At 38.0% G+C, this 22380-nt stretch overlaps 3 protein-coding genes and 1 long non-coding RNA gene across 4 annotated transcripts; 3 read left to right on the top strand and 1 right to left on the bottom strand.

The window, feature by feature from the left end:
• The first annotated feature begins 1250 nt into the window (after positions 1-1250).
• Positions 1251-5839, top strand: LOC111791296 (uncharacterized). The gene is made up of 2 exons (XM_023672581.2): positions 1251-4474; positions 5145-5839. Exons 1-2 carry the CDS (start codon positions 1582-1584, stop codon positions 5642-5644), a joined length of 3393 nt encoding a protein of 1130 aa, XP_023528349.1. The 5' UTR covers positions 1251-1581; the 3' UTR covers positions 5645-5839.
• A 1719-nt stretch (positions 5840-7558) lies between these two features.
• Positions 7559-10980, top strand: LOC111791532 (uncharacterized). The gene is made up of 7 exons (XR_002814661.2): positions 7559-7844; positions 8164-8256; positions 8534-8797; positions 9147-9348; positions 9528-9655; positions 10222-10302; positions 10940-10980. It is a non-coding gene; the product is annotated as an uncharacterized LOC111791532 (long non-coding RNA).
• A 77-nt stretch (positions 10981-11057) lies between these two features.
• LOC147793309 (S-protein homolog 24-like) lies at positions 11058-14332 on the top strand. Its single transcript, XM_087122065.1, has 2 exons — positions 11058-12312; positions 13990-14332. Exon 1 carries the CDS (start codon positions 11349-11351, stop codon positions 11781-11783), a length of 435 nt encoding a protein of 144 aa, XP_086978191.1. The 5' UTR covers positions 11058-11348; the 3' UTR covers positions 11784-12312; positions 13990-14332.
• A 2846-nt stretch (positions 14333-17178) lies between these two features.
• Positions 17179-21852, bottom strand: LOC111791810 (uncharacterized). Its single transcript, XM_023673293.2, has 3 exons — positions 21122-21852; positions 18006-20964; positions 17179-17865 (listed from the first exon to the last, which is right to left on the bottom strand). Exons 2-3 carry the CDS (start codon positions 20944-20946, stop codon positions 17486-17488), a joined length of 3321 nt encoding a protein of 1106 aa, XP_023529061.2. The 5' UTR covers positions 20947-20964; positions 21122-21852; the 3' UTR covers positions 17179-17485.
• Positions 21853-22380: the final 528 nt, after the last annotated feature.

The raw sequence follows: 22380 nt of genomic DNA, 5'->3' as shown, positions 1-22380 counted from the left end.
GGGACCATTTTTTTATTGTTTTTTTTTTCTCCTTAAATAGGTTGGTGTATATTTGAGATATTTACATGCGTTTATTTAAATTTACATTTTAAAATATTTATAAAGTATATATTTTTACAAATATGTTTAATTATTTTGTTTTATATATTTTTTATATCCGCTGCAATTAATCAATAAAATAATAGTGTGATACCGAGTAAATGAGAGGTACATGAATGAACAGAAACCGTATTCTATGAGAGAATCTTGATAATAGGATATCTAATAAATGCTAAAAATAATTAAAAGTCATTACCTATACAAAAAATATGAACGTTATTTTTTGGTAGCTCAATCATAGAAACTTCATGGTTAGACGTGTTTTAATTGAAGCAATTCTATGTTTTATGATATTTTAGGAATTTTCTTGAGCTTTATGTGAGCTAGGACAAAACATGTTTGGAACGACTCGTGTTGGTCTATGGAATAGTTTTTACTCTCAAGAAAGGAGTAAGTAACCTGAGTATGTCCCGGGGGGTTACGAGGGAATGTCGAGGCCATCATGTGCAAAATAAAAAATATGGGTATGGGTTGTTACAAATGGTATCAAAGCAATGACGAACCAACACGGAAGCTGGTGGGCATGTGAGACCCGAGTAAAAATGGTACGTTAATGAACTGAGACTACATCTGAATGATAAATTTTTTGAGGAGATGCAATAAAATGTCGGAAATCGGTTGACCAATTGATAATGTTCATTAAAGTGGACCTTTTTAAGAACATATTTATTAAAATAAACAAAAGTTGAAAAAATTAAGAATAAATATTTGAAAGATAAAATAACCAACAAAATTTAAAAGTAGAGTAAGTCAAAATAATATTTAAATTTGTTTAATTATTATTATTTTTTGTTGGGGGTAGAAATGGAATTTAACAAACTTGCATTACAATTCAAGAATCTACTCAACATCAACGTCGCCTAGTGTTTATAAACGGATTCTTAATTTTCCCGCCTTTCTGATGCATCAATTATGCATGCACGAATTTGGACCATCTGATCATTTTTGCTCGTTAAATCCAACGGCTTAGATTGCGACTCTCATAATTAGTACATTTATTTAAATCATACAAACCTAGGGAAATGGCAATGTAAATTATTTATTATAATTCATTTTATAATTTTAGTATTTCTATAAAACTTTAAAAAAATGTGGATATTAGCAAATTAAAATTTAAAAAATAGATAATAATTTTGGTTCATGGAGCGAAACGAGCAAGCAAATAAGAAGCAACAATGGCGGGCGTCGGCTATCTTCTTCACCACTGCAACTCCAAGCAGTTCATCTCCCTCCTCTCTTTTCGTGCCCAGTATTTCAATATTCAATTCTCTCTCTCTGCCCTAGAGAGAGAAAAACCGAAAACAAGCATCCAAAGCGCGGCGTGGGTAGTGGGTTTGGTTTTGATAGTCTCAAGATAGTGCTCGTTAATCTTTATTTTATTGGTTTTGGTTTTGATTGATCGCCATTGATAGTTCTTCGAGAGAAACGGAAAGAGGCTGCAATATCAATGATACGAGCCCGAGAAGAAGGGTTTGGAAATTGATGCAAATGTCGTCGATGCCATCTTCGAGACAACGTTACCTCTTCTTCTTGTTCTTGTTCTTGTTCTTCTCTGTTCTTCAATGCGTTTCTTATGTCTCTGCTACCAATGGCGAAGCCTCTCTGTTGTTTTCATGGCTTCGAAGTTCTGGTAGTAGTTCTCATTTCTCCGATTGGAACGTTCTTGATCCTAATCCGTGTAAATGGACTTCCATTTCTTGCTCCTCTCAAGGTTTTGTTACTGAAATTAATATTCAGTTTGTTCCTCTTCGGCTTCCTCTGCCTTCGAATCTCTCTTCGTTTCGATTTCTTCAGAAGCTTGTTATCTCCGGCGCTAATGTCACCGGGAAAATCCCCGATGATATTGGAAACTGCACGGAACTTACGATTCTCGACTTGAGCTCCAATAATCTTGCCGGTTCTATTCCCGTAAGTATTGGAAACCTCCGGAAGTTAGAGGACTTGATTTTGAACGGAAACCAGTTGACGGGGAGCATTCCGGCGGAGTTAGGGCTTTGCTCTAGTCTCAAGAATCTCTTCGTTTTTGATAACTTACTGTCTGGATTTTTGCCGCTGGACTTCGGAAAATTGGGAAATCTCGAAGTTCTTCGAGCGGGAGGTAACAAAGAAATCACCGGAGAAATCCCACCGGAGATTGGAAACTGCAGTAAACTGACATTGTTAGGACTGGCCGATACTCGGATTTCCGGCCGGTTACCGTCGTCTCTTGGAAGGCTTCAGAAGCTTCAAACATTGTCGATTTACACGACTTTGCTCTCCGGCGAAATCCCTTCCGATTTAGGTAACTGTTCTGAGCTTGTTGATTTGTTTCTTTACGAAAATAGTCTCTCTGGTTCGATTCCACCACAGATTGGGGAGCTTAAAAAACTTGAGCAATTGTTCTTATGGCAGAACAATCTTGTTGGGGCAATCCCCAAAGAGGTTGGTAACTGTAGCAGTTTGAGAAGAATTGATTTCTCTTTGAATTACCTGTCTGGAACTTTACCTTTAACTTTAGGAGGACTTACAGAACTAGAGGACTTTATGATTAGTGATAACAATGTCTCTGGTTCGATCCCTGCTAGTCTTTCAAATGCCAAGAATTTGTTGCAGCTGCAATTTGATAACAATCAAATTTCTGGGTTGATTCCACCAGAGCTTGGGGCTTTGTCAAAGCTTACTGTCTTGTTGGCATGGCAGAACCAGCTTGAAGGAAGCATTCCTGAAAGTTTGGAGGGTTGTAGTAATCTTGAAGCTATTGATTTGTCTCATAACTCACTCACAGGTGCTATTCCTTCTGGGTTGTTTCAGCTTCATAATCTCACAAAACTTCTGTTGATTTCCAATGATATATCTGGTTCGATCCCACCCGAAATCGGTAATGGCAGCTCGCTCGTGCGGCTGCGGCTTGGAAACAACCGGATTACCGGTGGGATTCCGAGAACAATTGGCAGGATGAGTAGTTTAGACTTTCTTGATCTCTCTGGGAATCGAATCTCTGGTCCATTGCCTGATGAGATTGGCAATTGCAGAGAGTTGCAGATGATAGATTTGAGCTATAATGCTTTAGAAGGTCCCTTGCCTAGCTCTTTGGCATCTTTGTCTGAGCTTCAGGTCTTAGATGTTTCATCGAATCGATTTTCGGGTCAGCTCCCGGGGAGTTTCGGGAGTCTTGTTTCGTTAAATAAGCTTGCTTTGAGAGCAAACTTATTCTCGGGAGCAATACCGGCATCGCTCGGGCTATGTTCGGGTTTGCAACGGCTCGATCTTAGTAGTAACCATTTTACAGGCAACATTCCAGTGGAGCTGGGACGGCTTGATGCTCTTGAAATTGCTCTTAATCTCAGCAACAATGAGCTCTATGGGCCAATCCCACCTCAGATATCTGCACTTACTAAGCTTTCAGTTCTTGATCTGTCAAGAAACAAGCTCGAGGGGGACTTGAAACCGCTTGCAGGGCTGAGTAATTTGGTCTCTCTCAATATCTCTTACAATAACTTCAGTGGTTATCTTCCTGACAACAAGCTTTTCAGGCAGCTAGCACCAACGGACCTGACTGGCAATGAAAGGCTCTGTTCTTCGATCAGGGACTCATGTTTCTTAATGGATGGATCAGGACTAACAAGGAATGTAAACAACGTGAGATTATCTCATAAACTTATGATAGTAATTGCCTTGCTCGTTGTTTTAACATTTGTTTTGATAATCATGGGGATTATAGCAGTGATTAGAGCAAGAAGAACCATAATTGATGATGATGATTCGGAGCTAGGGGACAAATGGCCTTGGCAATTCACACCATTCCAGAAACTAAATTTCTCTGTGGATCAAGTACTTAGATGCCTCATAGATTCAAATGTGATTGGAAAAGGATGTTCTGGGGTTGTTTATCGTGCTGATATCGGTAACGGCGAGATCATTGCCGTGAAGAAGCTATGGCCAACGATATCAGCTGCCAGTCATGAGTATACCGACGACAAACCAAGGGTTCGGGATTCCTTCTCGACGGAGGTGAAAACTTTAGGCTTGATCCGTCATAAGAACATTGTTAGATTCCTGGGTTGTTGTTGGAACAAAAACACAAGGTTGCTTATGTATGATTACATGCCTAATGGGAGTTTGGGAAGCCTCCTCCATGAAAGAGGAGGAGGGGATGATGCCTTGGACTGGACACTTAGGTACAAAATTTTGCTTGGTGCAGCACAAGGGCTTGCTTACTTGCACCATGACTGTGTCCCTGCCATTGTTCACAGGGATATCAAGGCCAATAATATTCTCATTGGCCTGGATTTTGAGGCTTACATTGCTGATTTCGGCCTTGCCAAGCTCGTCGATGAAGGTAATTTCGGTCGTTCCTCCAATACAGTGGCCGGTTCTTATGGATACATTGCTCCTGGTAAGCCATTCTTCCTTCAGTTCTTGTAGTTTTTTCTCTGATCATCATCTTTATTTCATATCAAGTAATGTCTATATCCAGTCTTTACTTCATGAAACTTTATAGCTAATATAAAACCTTTTAAGTGTCAAGATCAAAGATGTTATTGGATCAAGCCAACCATCGTGCAGAGTCTATTGGTTTCTCTTTTCCCCCATTTCGTCTCATCATTATAGACAAATGGTGAGATCGTACATCGATTGGAGAGGGGAATGAATCATTTCTTCTAAGGGTGTGGAAACCTCTCCCTAGTAGACGCGTTTTTAACCGTGAGGCTAACGACGATATGTAATGGGCTAAAGTGGACAATATCTACTAGCGGTGGGCTTTGTCTGTTATAAATGGTATTAGAGCTAGACACCGAGCGGTGTGTCAACGAGGACGTTGGGCCCCAAGGAGGGGTGGATTGTGAGATCCTACCTTGGTTGGAGAGGGAAACAAAACATTCTTTATAAGGGTGTGGAAACATCTCCCTAGTAGACGCGTTTTAAAACCGTGAGGCTAATGGCGATATCTAACGGACAAAATGAGACAATATCTGCTAGCGGTGGACTTGGGCTGTTACACAAACATATTTTGGTTTTCGACCCGATATTAAAGTCATTCTTAACCAACTCTCTTTTCCTTTCAGAATATGGATACATGATGAAGATCACAGAAAAGAGCGATGTTTACAGCTTTGGTGTCGTAGTATTGGAAGTCCTAACCGGAAAGCAACCAATTGATCCAACAATACCAGAAGGGCAACATGTAGTTGATTGGGTGAGACACAACAAAGGAGTGGGAGTTCTAGACGCAGCCCTTCTATCCAGGTCAGAGTCAGAGATAGAGGAAATGGTGCAAGTTTTAGGCATAGCATTGCTGTGTGTGAACTTCGCCCCGGACGAGCGCCCGAACATGAAAGATGTCGCTGCCATGCTTAAAGAAATCAAGCAAGAAACCGACTCGAAGATCGACCTGCTCGTTGAAGGGGGAAGTACTGATGGTCAAGAAAACAAGAGGCCAAAGGGGGTGTTGGCATTGACATCCTCTTCTAAACTGGGAATAGAAAGTGTTCGTGCCACAAGCGATGGTTTCAGCCTTTCTTCTTCCTCACTGATCTACCCATCTTCCTCCATTCCCAAAATGTGATTCAAGTGAAATTCTAACTGATTTTTTTTTTTTAATTTTATTTCTTCACTCACTTTCTTCACTCACTTTTTTTAATTTTGGTATTTGAAGATAATTATGGTTTTAAAACCCAATGTTTATTTTTATTTGTACAGTCGAGATTCCTAAATATAATTATCTATAGGACGTGTTGTTTATAGCCATATGTCAATTTCAAACCCCTTTTATATGCTCTTATATTAAATAGGTTTTTAATATTTCATGTTGTCTCAATACCGAGTGTATTACTATTCACAAAAAATCATGTCTACACCCGTCGGAATTAAAATGTATCAAAATATATTATAGGAGAATAGGACCATTTGTCACGTTTTCCTATTAAAGTTATGTGCTATCAAAACGGTTGTTGTTGCCGTTGTTTTTAGTTTATAACATTGTTTTCGACCTATTTTCTCGTTCACGTTTTTTTAAAAAAATTTAATTAAAAAAAAAAAAAGAAACACAAAACATTATTATTATCCATGGGAACCTAAATTAATGGTGGATAAATTTAATCTTTATTCACGCCTTAACGGGTACGCAGGGATGGAGGCGATGCCGATGCTGAGGGGGTGCCGCCGGGATCGAATAATTTGGCTGGCGTTGGTGGAGCTGGTGGCATTGGGGGCGGCGGCAGCGTTGTGTCGGTGGAGACGTCGGTCCGGTCAGTGGCGCTGTTCGCCCATAAGCTGTCACAAAAAAAAAAACAAGTGTTGTCGTGTAGTGGTCGTGTTGGAGGTGTAGGAATTCGGTCACTGTTTTGATTTTTGTGTTTGCAAGAAGGTGGCGGCTTTTTGTTCAAAGTATGCATGCATGCACGCATGCACATAAAAAGAAATATTTATTTATTTATTATTTAGTAAGTAAATAAATAAATAAATATATAATAAATTAATTTTGTGTTAATATACATGCATAAAGAGGCGAAACGAGTAATATTATATATATATTTGCTGTGTTGTCAAATCGGGTGGCCAAAAGGCCGCCACATGGGTAGCCAGATCAACGGTCCAGAGCCTCCTTGTCAAGCCAAGACTTCAACAACTGCCATACTCCCAAATCTCATCTCCCAAATGCTCTCTATAAATAACGATAAAACCGAACATATGCTCTCTATCCCTATCCATATCCACACATGGCTCGACCAGGAATTTTCCTCTGTTTTTTGGTTTTGATCGTAAGCAGTAGCTTCGCTCAGCAGCAGCCCAACGCCGACGCCGGCGGCGGCATGGAAACTATTAACAGAAGAGGCGGCGGAGGTGGAGGCGGTGGTGGCGGAGGCGGAGGCGGCGGAGGTGGATCGAGTAGTGGTCCGGGTACGGGATCCGGGTCTGGGTCTGGATCGGGGAGAGGTGGCGGGTCAGGTCGCTAGGCACAGATGAACCCTTTAGTCCGTTGCTAGACGACTTGTCGTCTCGCTAACTTGGTGTCGTTTTGTGTATATCAGGTGTATGTCGACAGTAAAGAGCGTTGGAGCATTAGCTCTGTAATGTAATCTACATATTAATGAATAAGCTGCTTCATGTACCAATGCTTTCCACTACCATCTTACTCGGAAAGTCTTCTCCGTCCTCATCCTCGTCCTCGTTTCTATTTCATTTCTTATCTTTGCGAAATTCTGAAATTGGGTGAGGTTTTTCTTGAATAATTTATCGGGATTGGATTCTCTACGGGAAATTTTATCAAATTTTTTATTTTTATAGGTAAAAAAATGGAGGCGAGACGGGATGAGAAATAGGGTCGAGACGGAGCTTGTTAGCTCCGTCTCAGTTTCATTTATCTAATAAGAAAAAATCTAATTTTTTTATACGTGAAATATTATGACCATAATACTTAAAAATAAATATATCATAATAATATATTAAATTTATAATATTACGAAATATTGTAGTTTGCAGGGAAAAAGTTACGGCTATAAGAGGAAAAATCGTCTGGGCTGTTGGGGCGGCCCACATAAAAGAACATAATTTTGGGGTAAAAATGAAATAATGAAAAGTTGAAGGGTCATATAAAATCCAACTTCCTGGACCGGGCTTACTTTTTTACGCATCCCGAAGGCGGGAAAGCTTCGAATACGCAAACGGATGGATTACGCGCGCGAGGAAGAGCAAGAGGAGCGATGGACGGAAGAGGGTCAAGCGGCGATTTGCTGAGCATTCTCGATGCCATTTCGTCTTCAGATGTAATTTCCGTTTATCCATTGCATCTCACTTTGAAGTTTCTTTCTTCTGGTTTTCGGAAAATGATTTTGAGTCGAATTCTATTTTGTTAGCAATGTTTCGGGTGTGATCATGCTTCGATTGTTTGTTACTACTCGCAATCTGTGGTTGAATCCGCAAGGATTTATCGGTATCCATATTTGTTCTATAATATTTTCTTCATTTTCTGGACTAAGTCCTTCAGCATTTGCTCTCGTATGTTGTTGAATTTCTGCTATTAGATTTCGTGAACGGCAGATACTTCCTTCCAGTGACTGATTGATGTACAATTATATTTTACAGGCCGTCGAGAATCGTGTTCAGCTGCTCAATAAACTGGAGGATTTGAATTTATCAAGTAAATCAGGCTTGATTTCATTGGTCGAAAGCCTCACCGTATCCGCTCTGCGATTTCTTTTAATCTTTAATGTTTTTTTTTTCTTTGGCGATTCTCATTGTCGCGTGTTTTTACGGTATGTGAAGACGAGGCATTGGCATGGCATTTACCTTTCAGATTTGCACGTAATTAGCAGCTAATTAAATTTTGACGCAGTTTTTTAATCTGTTTATTCTTAATTTATTACTACTGAGTTCTGAAAAGTCGTTATATATTACTCTTATGAGTAAATGCTTGTATATCTTGACGGATAGCTTGATATTTTGGGAATGTAAGAGCATGGAGATCGTTTAAGGACCATCTAGCAGGAAAAGAAAGCTTCCTGAAGGAATCGGTAAGGGAATGGAATCGGTAAGGGAATGGAATTGCTAACTAATCGATTAAAGGTTATGCACCAGTGTCTCTCACTGTTGGAAGAAAGTCATGTCGATTCCTGAGAACTTCATAAAGAACTTTTGAATCACTTTTCTGGCCTTGAAGATGAAATATATCGGTTAAGCAGCCTGGGTGAGATTGACTAAGCCAGTCTCAATTCCAAAGGTACACTATTCTTATGGTATGGCTTACATGCGAATGAATGGAACTGTTCATAGGTTTTAGCATTCTTGTGAATAAATATATTCTTGTACTGCTAGGTCGCTTTTATCTTTGTGAAATAATAACCTCATTTTTCTTTCCTTTTAGTTCAAACATTGTCTTGGCTAAAGTATATGCCTTAGTTGGTTTAGCTATGCTTTGTTTGACACTCCTGCGCTTACTACAGATGGTTATTTTTATCTTTTTCAATGTGATGGGGGACATTCATAAGCATGGTCTTGTAATCGTGGCTTCAAATTAATGGAGTATGCTCTTTTCAAATTGTTATGCCTTTTTCTTCTTTCCGTTCCAGACGGGAAAACCCAGCACTATGCCCGTGGGTCGGTGATTTATGGTTCAGTCCCTGCCATCGTTCTGTTGCAGAAGGAACCGAATGCCAGTTTGCATAGTGGAACCACACTTGTCATTGGTCGTTACCTAATGAACCATATTGGTTCGTGCTCGGTGGTGAGGCCGAGAAGTAGTCTGCCTCACAGCCTTTCTTTAGTGCCAAGGTTAGAAAGGTTTTTTTTTACTTCTCATCTCAGTAATTTTCTCTCCAAAAACTGTTAGGTTTGTTTACCATTGATGTTGGTTACAAATCATCTCTCTTTTAAGATCACTCAAACTTCCAATGAGATCATTATTTATGTATTGAAACCATTGATGCATTTGGCTTTATGGTCCATTTCAGGTACTAAAGTTAATTAAAGACGAGTTGACTGTAGCGAAGTCTTAGAGAAAGTAGAAACAAATAATCTGATTTGTCGAACGTGATGCATTGCTAGTGAACAGAAATTGAGGCGTCAATATAGTATAATGGTAAGGCGACTGATATTGTTTCAATATGGGAGAATTAGAACCATCATTTTATACCCAAGTATAATTGGTCACATTCTAAGGACTGTTAGACACGATAGGACCGTGACAGACACCATTTTGTTCGTAGAGTGGATAAGGCACCATATCTTTTTTCTTTTCTTTTCTTTTTTTTTCTTTTTCCATTTTTTGTTCTGTAGGCTGAAGATTTGAGTTTATCTAGGAGTGTGCCACAAGTGGATTGATATAAATTATATCGTAATAGTTGATATTAATACATAGGATAGCGATAAGATGGGGGGAGTGAATTTGAGAGATCTAATTGGTGCTCCTATGAGGCTAAACCTTGTTTGGGTAAGGGTGTAGAGGTCAGTTTTACATATTGCCGAACTCTGAAAATGGTAAACGTAGCGTTCTATAAAAAATGATCGATAACTGTTTACTTAAGCACCACTGAACAGTCGGTATTTATTTATTTATTTATTTTTTAAAAAGTCTGGAGTAAAGTAGACTTGTGTAGTATGTATGATGAACAATGATCTAGACTTTGACATACACTTTGACCGCAGCTTTCCAACCTGAAAATGTCAGCGGAGCTCACGAAGATTATTTTTCGAAGGAGGTACTTTCAGTGGACCCTATAAGTACAGGTACTCTGAAATTCTTGGGTCATTATTTTCGAAGCAAGAGTATAGTTAATCGATAATCGTCTCGAGTATCTTGTAGTCCTTGGATCCAAGGGTAGCATTTGAGTAATATTCTTTCTCAGGGACCTTAGATAAAAGGAATAGTTGAAATTAGAATTTGGTAGATAATTAAGCTAATGTCTTTTTAGTTTTCTATTTTTAAAACTAAACTTGTTAACGAACATAACAAGTTTGTCTAGAATTTTCACTTTTGAAACACTTTGGAAAGAAAAGCACGTTTTTTTTGGAACGAGTATTAGTTTATTATTATTTTATATCTATGAATGTATGATTTAGCTCATGAATTTTGATTGATTAGATTTTTAAACCCCATTTCAATAAAAGATTACAGGATGATTAGAAAGAAAATAATTATCGAAGAGCTTCTAAACTATTATATTCAATTTTGTGAATTCAAAGTGTTTACATGAGCACTAAGATTTTCGGATGATTATAGTTTAGTATTTTTTTTTTTTATAGAAGTTTATAGTAATCGGAAAGTACTTTCTGAACTATTGGCGTTGGTGTTGCATAAAGCTCATTCACATCGCATATTTTGGTCCACGGTGTGATTATTAAAGTACACTGCCATTTTCTTCAGGGGGGCTAGCTTGAAAACACTGTCATTTAAGATTTTCATCATTTTCCTAAAGAAAGTTCTGAACAAAATCACGCGCCGCGTCGCTGCTAGTAGGTTTCCGTCTATATGTCTTTTCCAAATGTTCGATATATAGAAAACGTGTCAAATTAATGGAGGAGCATATAATCCTCTCTCGATTTGTTTACAAGAATATCTAGAAAAGATAAAATACGGTTCTGATATCTAAGTTTTTCACAACCATTTCATTTCATATTTAACACAGAATATGAATAGTGGAAGTGCATTTCACCGAACTAGTACATTCTCATCATAGAGAACGTAAATAGTCTAGAATTACCATTTTGAGAGCATATAAAGCTTGAACAAGACTGCCATCGTTTACACCAGAAATTTCCAATTTCCATTCTTAATGATCATGAAGATACTCATTAGTATTCTGATGCTCATTTTATTTCCATTCTTCACTGTTTTCATGTCATTGTTACCTCCAGAGCAACTGTATGGCATAGAATACGAAGTCCGTGTGATCAATGGCTTCACAAACAACTCCTCACTTCCTCTGGTGATATGGTGCGCGTCCAAAGACAGTGATATCGGCGGGCGTGCGCTCCAAGAGCATGATGATTTCAGTTGGCCCGTCAGGACCAACTTCTGGATTACTACAACCTCTCAATTCTCATGCACTGTCAAGCTTGACCGTACAAGGAAGAGTTTTGACGCATTCAAGGTACCAAGAGATATATATCGCTGTAGTGCCCTCAGGAAATGCTCTTGGTTGGTTTTGGAAGATGGGTTTTATTTCAGTGACGACGAAGTAAACTGGAAGAAGGATTTCTCGTGGTGAAGCACCAGACCAGCTAAGTTCACTCTACTCTGTTCTACTTCTCTACTAGTTTTACTTTTACTGTCATGATCTTGGCCTTTCCAAAGCTAGATTCTATAATGTAGTTCAGGAAAGGAAGGCTATTTTGCGTCATGAATATGAGTATAGCGAAGGAATTTGAATTCCCCGGTTATCTTAGGGCAGTATTTCCTAGTAAAGGTCACCTTTTTTTTTTTTTTTTTTTTTTACCATGTACCTTTGAGGTTATTAATAATATATCAACGTTTGTTCAGTACTCCTGTGGCATATAATGGTCGGTAATAATTGCATTTCATGTTATTCCGTACGTGAAATCAGGCGTTCACTACTGAAGAGTTCTCTGCTTTTTGGATGCTCTTGATCTTATTGTCTCCATTTTCCTTTTTATTTCTGTAATTTTTAGCCTATTTTTCTCTGTAGACTTGACGGAGGTCAAACGGGCTGTGTTTTGGCAGTTTATTAGGAATTGATTTCTTCTGTCAAATCGCCTTTCCATAAGAAGGAATACAAGGTACATTAGTGGAATTTTTTTCTTTTTTCTTTTTTTTTTTTACGGGTAAATCATAAAAATGAAGAATGTAGAGGCCTAGAGGGTGTTGCTATTTAACTCAAAACCATTGTTTCCCTCTGTCAATGGTAAAAGCTTGGGCCTATTTTATTTACATATTTATTTTTACTCATTTTTTTAATCAAGATTTTAAGAAACCAGTTAGGGAGAGCCAAACACAGATGCTGAAACAGAGGAAACAGAGGAAACAGAGGGAGATTGTATGATGGGAAAAAACTATTAAGTATCAGAATCAGCAAGTTCTTTGATTGGGCAACGATCAATCAAGCTACTTGTTTCAATTCACTCTGAAATCCAATAGCATTAGCCTTTCCAGTTCTCAAAATTTTTGGAATATTGTAGTATTTATTAGGCAAGCCTCATTGTTTTGATAGGCTCAATGATCTTAGACCCAGCTAAACTTTTAGAGCAATGTTTGAGGATAAAAGGGTTGTCAGGGTTGAGGAAGTAGGTCTAAAAGGAGGTTTGTTGAGACCAAAACTACCAAAGTTAGATGCAAAGAGAAGAGATAGCCATTGGTTACTAAGGTAAAAACTTGCGAGACTCATGAAGAGGAAGGATAGTTAGAGAGAAATAACAAATAGAAATGTTTCTTAATATTTGTTCATAAGGACAAATGGGAGGCAGAAGTAACAAAAACAAATTTAGGAGTGGTAATTCCATCACATTACTAAGTTTATGGTGCAATCAATCTGTTGGAAAATGGTAATTATTAAGATCGTGACTAAATTTTTTGGTTCAAAGTAGATAATAATGTTGTTTAGAAATGTGGTCTATTTTTTAGTGCCTATGTAATCAAAAGTCTGTAGGCTAAATTGAAACATCCACAATAGTGAACTGTTTGAGGATTAAATTTCCACTAAGGTGGTTGTTAGACATTTCCTCTGGTGGAGGATTAAGTTTCTGTTGGCTTGGTGGCGCCAACCTCCTATGCGCTACACAGCCCAAGATGGTTTGGAAGAAGTTAGCATCAAATTCTGTTTCCATTCACACCCGCCAAAGTTTCAATAGATATGGTTCGCTTTGGCCTATTATATATCGTCGTTATCCTTGAAGTTTTAAAACGCATCTATTAAGGAGAGGTTTCCACATCCTTGTAAGAAATGTTTCGTTCCCCTTTCGAATCGATATGAGATCTCACAATGCACCTCCCTTGAAGGCTCTATATCCTTGTTGGCACACTGCTCAGTGTCTGGCTTTGGTACCATTTATAATGAGCTAAAGCGGACAATATATGCTAGCGGTAGACTTGAGCCGTTACACCTCACCTCACAACTCCATATTTGTTTATGTGAAATCTTTGTTCCCATTGTTAACTTTCTAAATTTCTTTCTTAGATGCAATAATTACACCAAGGGTCTTCTAATCTAAATGAATCTAAGCAAAGTTATCATCACCACAAATTAACCATTAGAAAAACTATTAAAATATAATATCCTGTTGTAACATCAAATCTTTCATCTTCTTCAAATTGCCCAACTAGCCTGATTTGAAATTGGAGCATCATATCATGCAATCTACTTTTATTATATATTATCTACCAAGATTAGATTTCTTCTTTTTTTTTTTTTAATTTATTTATTATAATCACAATAATCTTATTATAATGTTTGATGATAGATGTTTTTGTTTGAGCTGGAGGCTTAACAATATGCCATGGTAGCAATTTTTGTTGTATCTAAAGAGAGCCAAATTGATATATAGATGAACTGCGCTAAAGAAAATCCTCATCATGCTTTCTTATGTGGGGGGCAATTTCTATTTGAGTGCTATTTATCCAATTATGAGCCATTCTTTCACATCAGGACTGAACCCTTCAAGCAATATATCTTATACATCACATGCCTTCATTCCCATTGGGCTTAGATCCTAAAATGCTTTGAGTGGGAACAATATTAGTAAAAAGGACGTTGGTTTTTTTTTTTTTTTAAACCATATAAATGTAAATATGATATGAATCTTGTCGTACTTACCACACGTCTCTAGTCTGTCAAAGTTGCAAGATTTTCCTACCCGACTACTAGAACAACTCAAAGAACAAAGAGATATGACAAGTAAACGGTTCCTTTTTCTAATAAGAATGAATTACCCAATTCTATCTTTCCAGACTAACTTCCTTTTTCTAATAAGAATGAATTACCCAATTATATCTTTCCCAATAGTTAGTCTGAAGCTGAAGTAATTTTTACAGCAAATTTCGACTAAACTCGATCCCTTAGAGAGAGAGTGTTTACAGAGAGAGTGTTTACTAATAGTAGTGATGTCGGTCCTGCTTTAAAGTAGAATAAAACAAATCGCTTATTATGCGTAAAAGAAATCTCTTTAAAAGTTGGATTGGGTTTGAGTGGTTTCCCATATTAGCAAAAATGACATTTTGGTTCACAATAGGATACTTGAATTATTGCTATGAACAAAATGGTTGTACAAGAAAAAATGATACAAATTCGGTCTTGCTAACCACACATCTTAAAAAACTAAAAATCCTATTGTCCCAACTATTAAACCAGTTAAAAAAACGAGTCAAGTCATGCAAAAACCAATGAAATTGTCCAATTATATATTTCCAAGAGGTTAGTCCAAAGTCGGAGCAACTTCTATAGCAAATTTTGACTAAACTCGATCATTTAACAAAGGGTGTGTAGAAGGTCTTTTTGAGTAGTATTAACGGTGTCAATCACGCTTCACTAACATACCTTTTTATTATGCGTAAAACAAGTAGCCTATTAAAATAAACTTAATTTACTAACTATTAACATGTAATCATTTTTTAAAAGTGGGAGGTTCAAATAAAAGAAATATCTTTTTCTGTTTTTTTTTTTTTTTTTTAATAATAAACTTATTTAACTTCAATATCAAAATTTAAAAAATTAATAATAATAAATTACAATAGTATGGGGAATTCCAAATTTGGTCAAAATTTTTATTAAAATCAAATCTAGGTATAATAATTGATTTTTTTAGGTTCCTACAGCCCTATAGTTGAGAAAAATATTTATCGGTCAACTTTTAAAATTAGAAAAATAAATAAATATATATATATATATATATATATATATATATATATATATATATATATGAACAGTGAAGTGTTCTGATAGATGGCGACAGACGAAAATGTAAAACAAGAAGATGGACAGTCTCTTTCTGCCGACGGGCAGCCCAATAACACATTACGGGCAGAGGATCCATCGTAGGTAAGTAGATTGTGATATTGCTTAAAACATTAACATTAACAATTTTTTTTTTTTTTTTTTTTTTTTGTATTTCTATATTTTTTTATAATACATAGAGATGTCCATTTAACTTGTAGGATTAGACTTCGTGGGGACTTTTCCGGTACATAGTGGAAAATCCCGTTTAAACGAAAATGGGAGAGGAAGCATAGAGATTTTTTTTTCCGTTTGCTAAATGGGGGTGAGAGTGGGGATTACATTCCTCATTCTCGTCTCCAACCCTGCTCCAATCTCCATCCTATCCCGGGGCCAAGATTGAGACAAAGAAGCCAGCCCCATCAACATCTCTAACGACATGTCATGATCAAATGAAGAATGTTGAGTTAAAAATTCGATTCTTTTAGTACAACGAAGATAAAGAATTAGAGTGAAGAATAGAGGATTTCGTTATCAGCTCTCAACTTGGGCAAAGAATTGGAGTGAATAGTTTTATAAAAGTCAAGAGATTATTCTGTTCACTAATGGCTCTTTCCAAGGCCATTCTTCCACCAAATCTTGCATATCAAAATCCAATTTGACTTATAAACAGAGTCCCATGCATCGACATAGTGAGATCTATCGTATCGTATCAGAGTAGGAGATTTGTGTTTGAACTACTATAATGTTGTTTCCTCCTTAATTAACAATGATTTCCACTCGTTAGACGTTCTATAAATTTTGAAGTTGATAAGTGAAGGAGAGTGTTGAAGTATCGATACAATTAAATTTACTGCAACCCGACATCGACTAAAGATTTTAGGTTGATTGGAGCTGTCATATCTAGAAACCTCTTCATGGGAAATATTGTCTAATTTGAGTTTTCCATTTCGTGCTTCCCCTCAAGGTTTTAAAACTTGTCGACTAGGGAGAAGTTTCCACACCCTTATAAGGGTTTTCTCTTTCGGGCTTCCCCTCAAAGTTTTAGGTTTTAAAACCGTTTCCACACCCTTACCATGGCTTTCCCTTTCAAGCTTTCTCTCAAGGTTTTAAAACGCGTCTACTAAGGAGAGATTTCCACACCTTATAAGAAATGTATTGTTCTCCTCCCCAACCGATGTGGGATCTCACAATCCACCCCTTGGGGACCCAACGTTCTCCTGTAACAGTTCAAGCACACTCCTAGTAGATATTGTCCTCTTTGGGGCTTTCCCTTTCGGGCTTCCTCTCAAAGTTATACCCCTAGCAGATATTGTCCTCTTTGGGGTTTTCCCTTTCGAGCTTCCCCTCAAGATTATACCCCTAGTAGATATTATCCTCTTTGGGACTTTCCCTTTCGGGCTTCCCCTCAAGGTTATACCCTTCAGGCTTCCCCTCAAAGTTATACCCCTAGCAGATATTGTCCTCTTTGGGGTTTTCCCTTTCGAGCTTCCCCTCAAGATTATACCCCTAGTAGATATTGTCCTCTTTGGGACTTTCCCTTTCGGGCTTCCCCTCAAGCTTATAAAACGCATCTGCTAGAAAAAGGTTTCCACACCCATACCAGGAATGCTTTGTTAGTAGAAACAAATATAAATGCAAATCATACGATCACCCATTTGAGATATTAAACGTTCTAAGAGTAGTTTTGAGTCAAATTTAAGAACATTAGGATAGGAACTGAAAGGAAGAAGTTCAAAGAGTTTTATTGATAAGAGTGATAGTTTTACATACAGAAAGATGGTATTACCAACTGTACATGAAAACTGTATTAGCTTCTTTAACAAAAAATACAGAATTGGAGAATACCTATCTTCAACCAATTACCCCCAAATACTCAAAACTCAATGCACATATTTTCAAAAAAAAGAAAAAAAAAAAGCTATGAAACCAATCAATTTCCTGTTAGAAAAAAAAATCAGGAGGACCAATCAGCAATTATAGCAATCTTCAGCCATCTTATGGAACTTCCAAGAATGGAGAAACAGTCATACAGTGTTATCTTTGAGGGGAAGATCCGAATCCGGAGATGGAATGAAGTTCACTTCTTGCTCGTTAGACTCTATAAGCATTGATACAACGTCTCGCATCGATGGTCGATCGAAAGGCGACATACTCGTGCACATTAGAGCGATTTTAAGTACACTCATCATGTGCTCGACGATACTTCGGTCTTGAAGGTTCAACCGAGAATCAAATATTCTCGACATGTATGAATGGTCACGGATAAAATTTTTCACCCACGTTACAAGATCGCCTCCCTGATCTATTGGCTGAACGGGAGTTTTTCCCGTTAACAACTCTAGAAGAACGACTCCAAAACTATAAATATCGCATTTTTCTGTAACCTTCATAGAGTAAGCATATTCTGCACCCAGAAAAGAGAATGGAATAGGTATACTACTTCAGGATTTCTTCTAGTTTGCATGATGAAAATGTCAATGATATGCTCATAACTACCAAAAACTTGTGAAAATTTTGATATTCGAGTTAGAACAAAGAGCTTACCAGGAGCGATGTATCCATAAGATCCTGCAACGGCTGACATCGACTTAGAATGAGGCATGTCAATCACCTTTGCCAAACCGAAATCACCGACGTGAGCTTCGAAGTGATCGTCGAGGAGAATGTTATTTGATTTGATATCACGGTGAACTATCTTTGGTTTGCAGTCATGATGCAAATATGCTAGTCCTTCGGCAGCTCCCACCGCGATCGTGAACCGAGTTGGCCAATCCAAGCAGTAAGAGGACCCATGGATTAGCTCACCTAAACTACCTTTTGCCATGTATTCATAAAGAAGCAGATTGGAGCCTTGGTGGTAGCTGTATCCATAAAGCTTAACGATATTTCGATGCCTTATCTGTCCAAGAGTCAAAATTTCAGCCTGAAAACTGTTCTCAATGCTGTTTCCTTCCCTGTTGGATGCCAGCTTCTTAACAGCGATGATCTGCCCGGTCGGTACCACGGCCTTATAAACCGTCCCACAAGCCCCCTTTCCAATGATATAGCTATCATGAAAGTTATTTGTGACTTCAACCAGATCATGGAAGGTAAATCCCTCCTTGGGAGGTAAGTAAAAATCTGAGTCAGAGGACGGAATCTCCTTATTCGGCGTCGAAGATTCGTGTGGACGTCTCATGTGATGCAAAATAATCACAATCAAAATGAGAGAAATCCCACCTACAGCACAAGCAATGCCTGTGATGAGTTTACCTCGTGATGTATTTGCACTCTCTAATGGCGTTGAACGAGAATAAGGATCCCCGCTGCAATCGCCAAGAGGGCCGCCACAAAGTCCGCCGTTGCCTTCGAAGCTATCGATGCCCATGTTCTGAAACAAAGGAATTGAAGGTATAGGTCCAGTAAGATCATTGTAGGAGAAGTTGCAGACTGATAAACTAGATAGGTTGTCAAACTCTGTAGGAATTTGTCCTGTCAAATGATTGTTATTGAGCAGAAGAATCTCCAAAAGAGAGAGTCTTCCAAGCTCTGGTGGTATTCTCCCAGTTAGATTGTTATAACTAAGATCCATTGCAATCTGCAAGCTTAAAAGGGATCCCAACTCCTTTGGAATTTCACCAGAAAACAAGTTACCGCGGAGCTGCAACTCGGTCATACGAGACATGTTTCCTAGTCCTGCAGGTATGTTTCCTGAGAACTTATTTCCTGAGAGGATGAGAAGCTCGAGTTGCGAAAGTGATCCGATCTCATTCGGTAAAGAACCTATAAAGACGTTGTGGCTGAGATCGAGTCGTTGAAGCATCTTGCAGTTGAAAAATTCAAGTGGCAACTGACCAGTGAGCTGATTTGATGAAACATTCAAAGTGACCAACTGAGTTAAACTTCCAATCTCTTTTGGCAAGTTAGATGTGAAGAAGTTGTTTGCAATATGAAGCCTTTGCAACTTTTGACATCTTCCAATATCCTTAGGAATTGGACCACTGAAATTATTTTGGCCAAGTTCAATAGCAGAAAGGTTCTTCAAGCTGCAAAGTTCTGATGGAAACGCCCCGGTAAGCATGTTCCCACCGAGACGAAGCTGCACCAGTGGTCTACAGTTTAGGATTCCAGAAGGGATGTTGCCATAAAACTTGTTAGACTCCAAGTTCAAAATACTCAGGTTAGAATGATGACAAAGGTGAGACGGTATCGTCCCGGTTAAGTTGTTGATCGAAAAATCGACCACCCAAAGCCAGCTGAAAAGACCGAGCCCTGACGGAATGCTACCAGTTAGAGAGTTATCAAAGAGCTGCAGCTGTAACATCTTGGTCAAATATTGAAAACCAAATGGTATGGGACCTCTAAGATCATTAATTGATAGGTCTAGCCATGTCAAGTTACTCAAGGTGCTAAGTTCATCAGGGATTACACCAGTGAGCAGGTTTTTGAAGAGGAAAAGCAAGCGCAGGCCCTTTATCTTACTTAACTCAGAGGGGATGTCCCCTGTTAAAGAGTTCTCTGAGAAATCAATCTCTTCAACCAGAGAAAGATTACTAATTTCCTTTGGAATAGTCCCATTAAGCCCATTTCTGTAAAGATACAACTTCTTCAAAGAACTGAGATTCCCCAATGCCTTTGGTATGGGGCCAACGAGATGATTTGCATACAGGGCGAGCACCTCGAGGCTCGAACAGTTCCCAAGCTCCTCAGGAATAGTCCCAGAAAACTGGTTACTCCAAAGAATCATATCAGTCAAGTTATGAAGCATCCCAAGCTCCTTTGGTAGCTCCCCTCCTATCTCATTTTGAGCTAGGCCAAGCATGTTAAGACTCTGGCACCCTTTTATTTCAGAAGGTATGCTTCCAGATATAGCATTCTGTCCAGCTCTTAATCTCTTAAGATTCTTGAGATTCCCAATAGAACGAGGCAACGGTCCGGTGAGCTGGTTAGTGTACGCCATAAGCTCGACAAGTGACGATAAGTTCCCGAGCTCTTCCGGGATCGAACCACTTATTCGATTGTTAAAAATATTTAAGCTCCTCAAGGAAGAAAGCTTCCCCAATTCAGGTGGGATTTCCCCCTCAAACATGTTGTTATTCAGAGAAAGAGACTCAAGACCTGAACAATTACCAATTTCTTTGGGAATGTTTCCAGTGAACTCATTGTCAGAGAGATCAAGATAAGTTAGGTGAATCAAGTTACCGATTACACGGTTCACAGATCCAGAGAGGTTTTTCGACTTCAAGTCGAGTGACCACACGACCGGAGCTTCACCAGACGTGCATTTCACACCGATCCAACCACACGGTGTCTGGTCCGAAGGATTCCAGTTCTTCAACCTATCAAACTCATCCTTGAAAGCCTTTTTCAGCTCCAAAAGAGACAGTCCTTCTAAGTTCAAGCCTTGTGAATTACAAGAAAGAAGAATGATTGCAAACCAAAATCCAACAATCCTGACCAAGAATCCTCCCCTTGACATATTAACTACCAGATAATCCAGCAACATAGCAGCCGTAGAAACCCCCTAGTATTTCAAACAAACAGCATTGCCTAATAAGAACAGATCTCACAAAGAAAATAGATATCTCTTTTGCTTAAAGTTCCTAACAAGTTCATATCAGATTCAAAGTTCCACGGTATTCATTTCAAAACATCACAAAAACTCTTAACAAGCTACATACCTCATAGCATAGCCATCACTCGTCGAAGAAAGGATAATAAACACAGCAATCCGGCCATGTCTTCTTCCACTTCACATCTTCTAACGACGACCTTAAAACCATGGAGCTCATAAATCAAAAACGACGAAAAGGAACAAGAAAAAAGTAGCAGATCGAGATTGAATTTCAAAGCCTTCGCAATAATGGATGTCGCCGAATTTCAATCAATAATTCGGCAGAAAGAAGAAGAAGAAAAACAAAAATGAACACAATCTCTAGTACTTTGCGGCTGTAATCAAACACTTGGCACTCTAAAAACAACGAAGAATCATAGAGAAATGATTCCGCACTTTTACCATATTATATTGAACCAGCGGAAACCCCCAAATTAGTCGAACCAAAAACAAAAAGAAGAAAGAAGAGAGTTGAGAGATGTTCCAATGGATTATTAAAATGAAGAACAGAAATCAGAGATGAAATTGTGAAGCTCAAATGGCCGACAAAGACGACGATCAATTCCCATCTGTGTAGGGGAGAGTGGGGGCTGATTTTAGTGGTTGCAAAGACGAGAGAACTGTGAGTTCCATACCCAACTTGGAACAGAAACTTCCAAACTTCTCTTTCCTCCCATTTTCTTTCATTTCTTTTTCCTTTTTATAACACAATTTTCTCTTCTTCTTTTTTTTTTTTTAATTTTATTTTATTTTATTTATATGAACAAACCGATCCTTAGCTCTTGGTCGTTAATGGAGTCGCGATTCCAGACTCCGTTTAATAATCAACTCATTGAAGAAGATGATGAACATGAAAGCTTCGTCTTTGTTTTTTTCTGGATTTTTTTTTTTTTTTTTTTTTTAAATTAAATCATTGAAATATATGTTTTATTGCTATTTTAGGGAAATTATTAACTTAGAAAATAAAATCAAAATTGAGGAAAATAATGCATTAATGGTAAAAATTAACGAATTATAACAATTTATTTAAATTTTAAATTATTAAAATGTTAATTTCAAACCTATTAAATATTAAAATTTTATAATCAAAATAAGGATTATATTTATATTTATTTATTTACTTCTGGCTTGAGAATTAACCCTCCCTGCTCATAACGACCAATCTTGAATGACCACTCTTTTGTCTAAGAATGCCTAATTGTCGCACCGAGTTTTCGAGGGAGGACACTACAAGTTGAAAAGTCAAAATATCAGGCTGAGTGTCATATTGTTTTTCAAATAAAGGCAATGCGCTCATGTACAGTTGACGGCGGCATCGTGATCAGA

The sequence above is a fragment of the Cucurbita pepo genome, chromosome 3 (genome assembly GCF_057944985.1).
Source record: "Cucurbita pepo subsp. pepo isolate OVF chromosome 3, ASM5794498v1, whole genome shotgun sequence".
NCBI lineage: Eukaryota > Viridiplantae > Streptophyta > Magnoliopsida > Cucurbitales > Cucurbitaceae > Cucurbita > Cucurbita pepo.
This window is presented reverse-complemented; position numbering and strand designations above follow the sequence as displayed.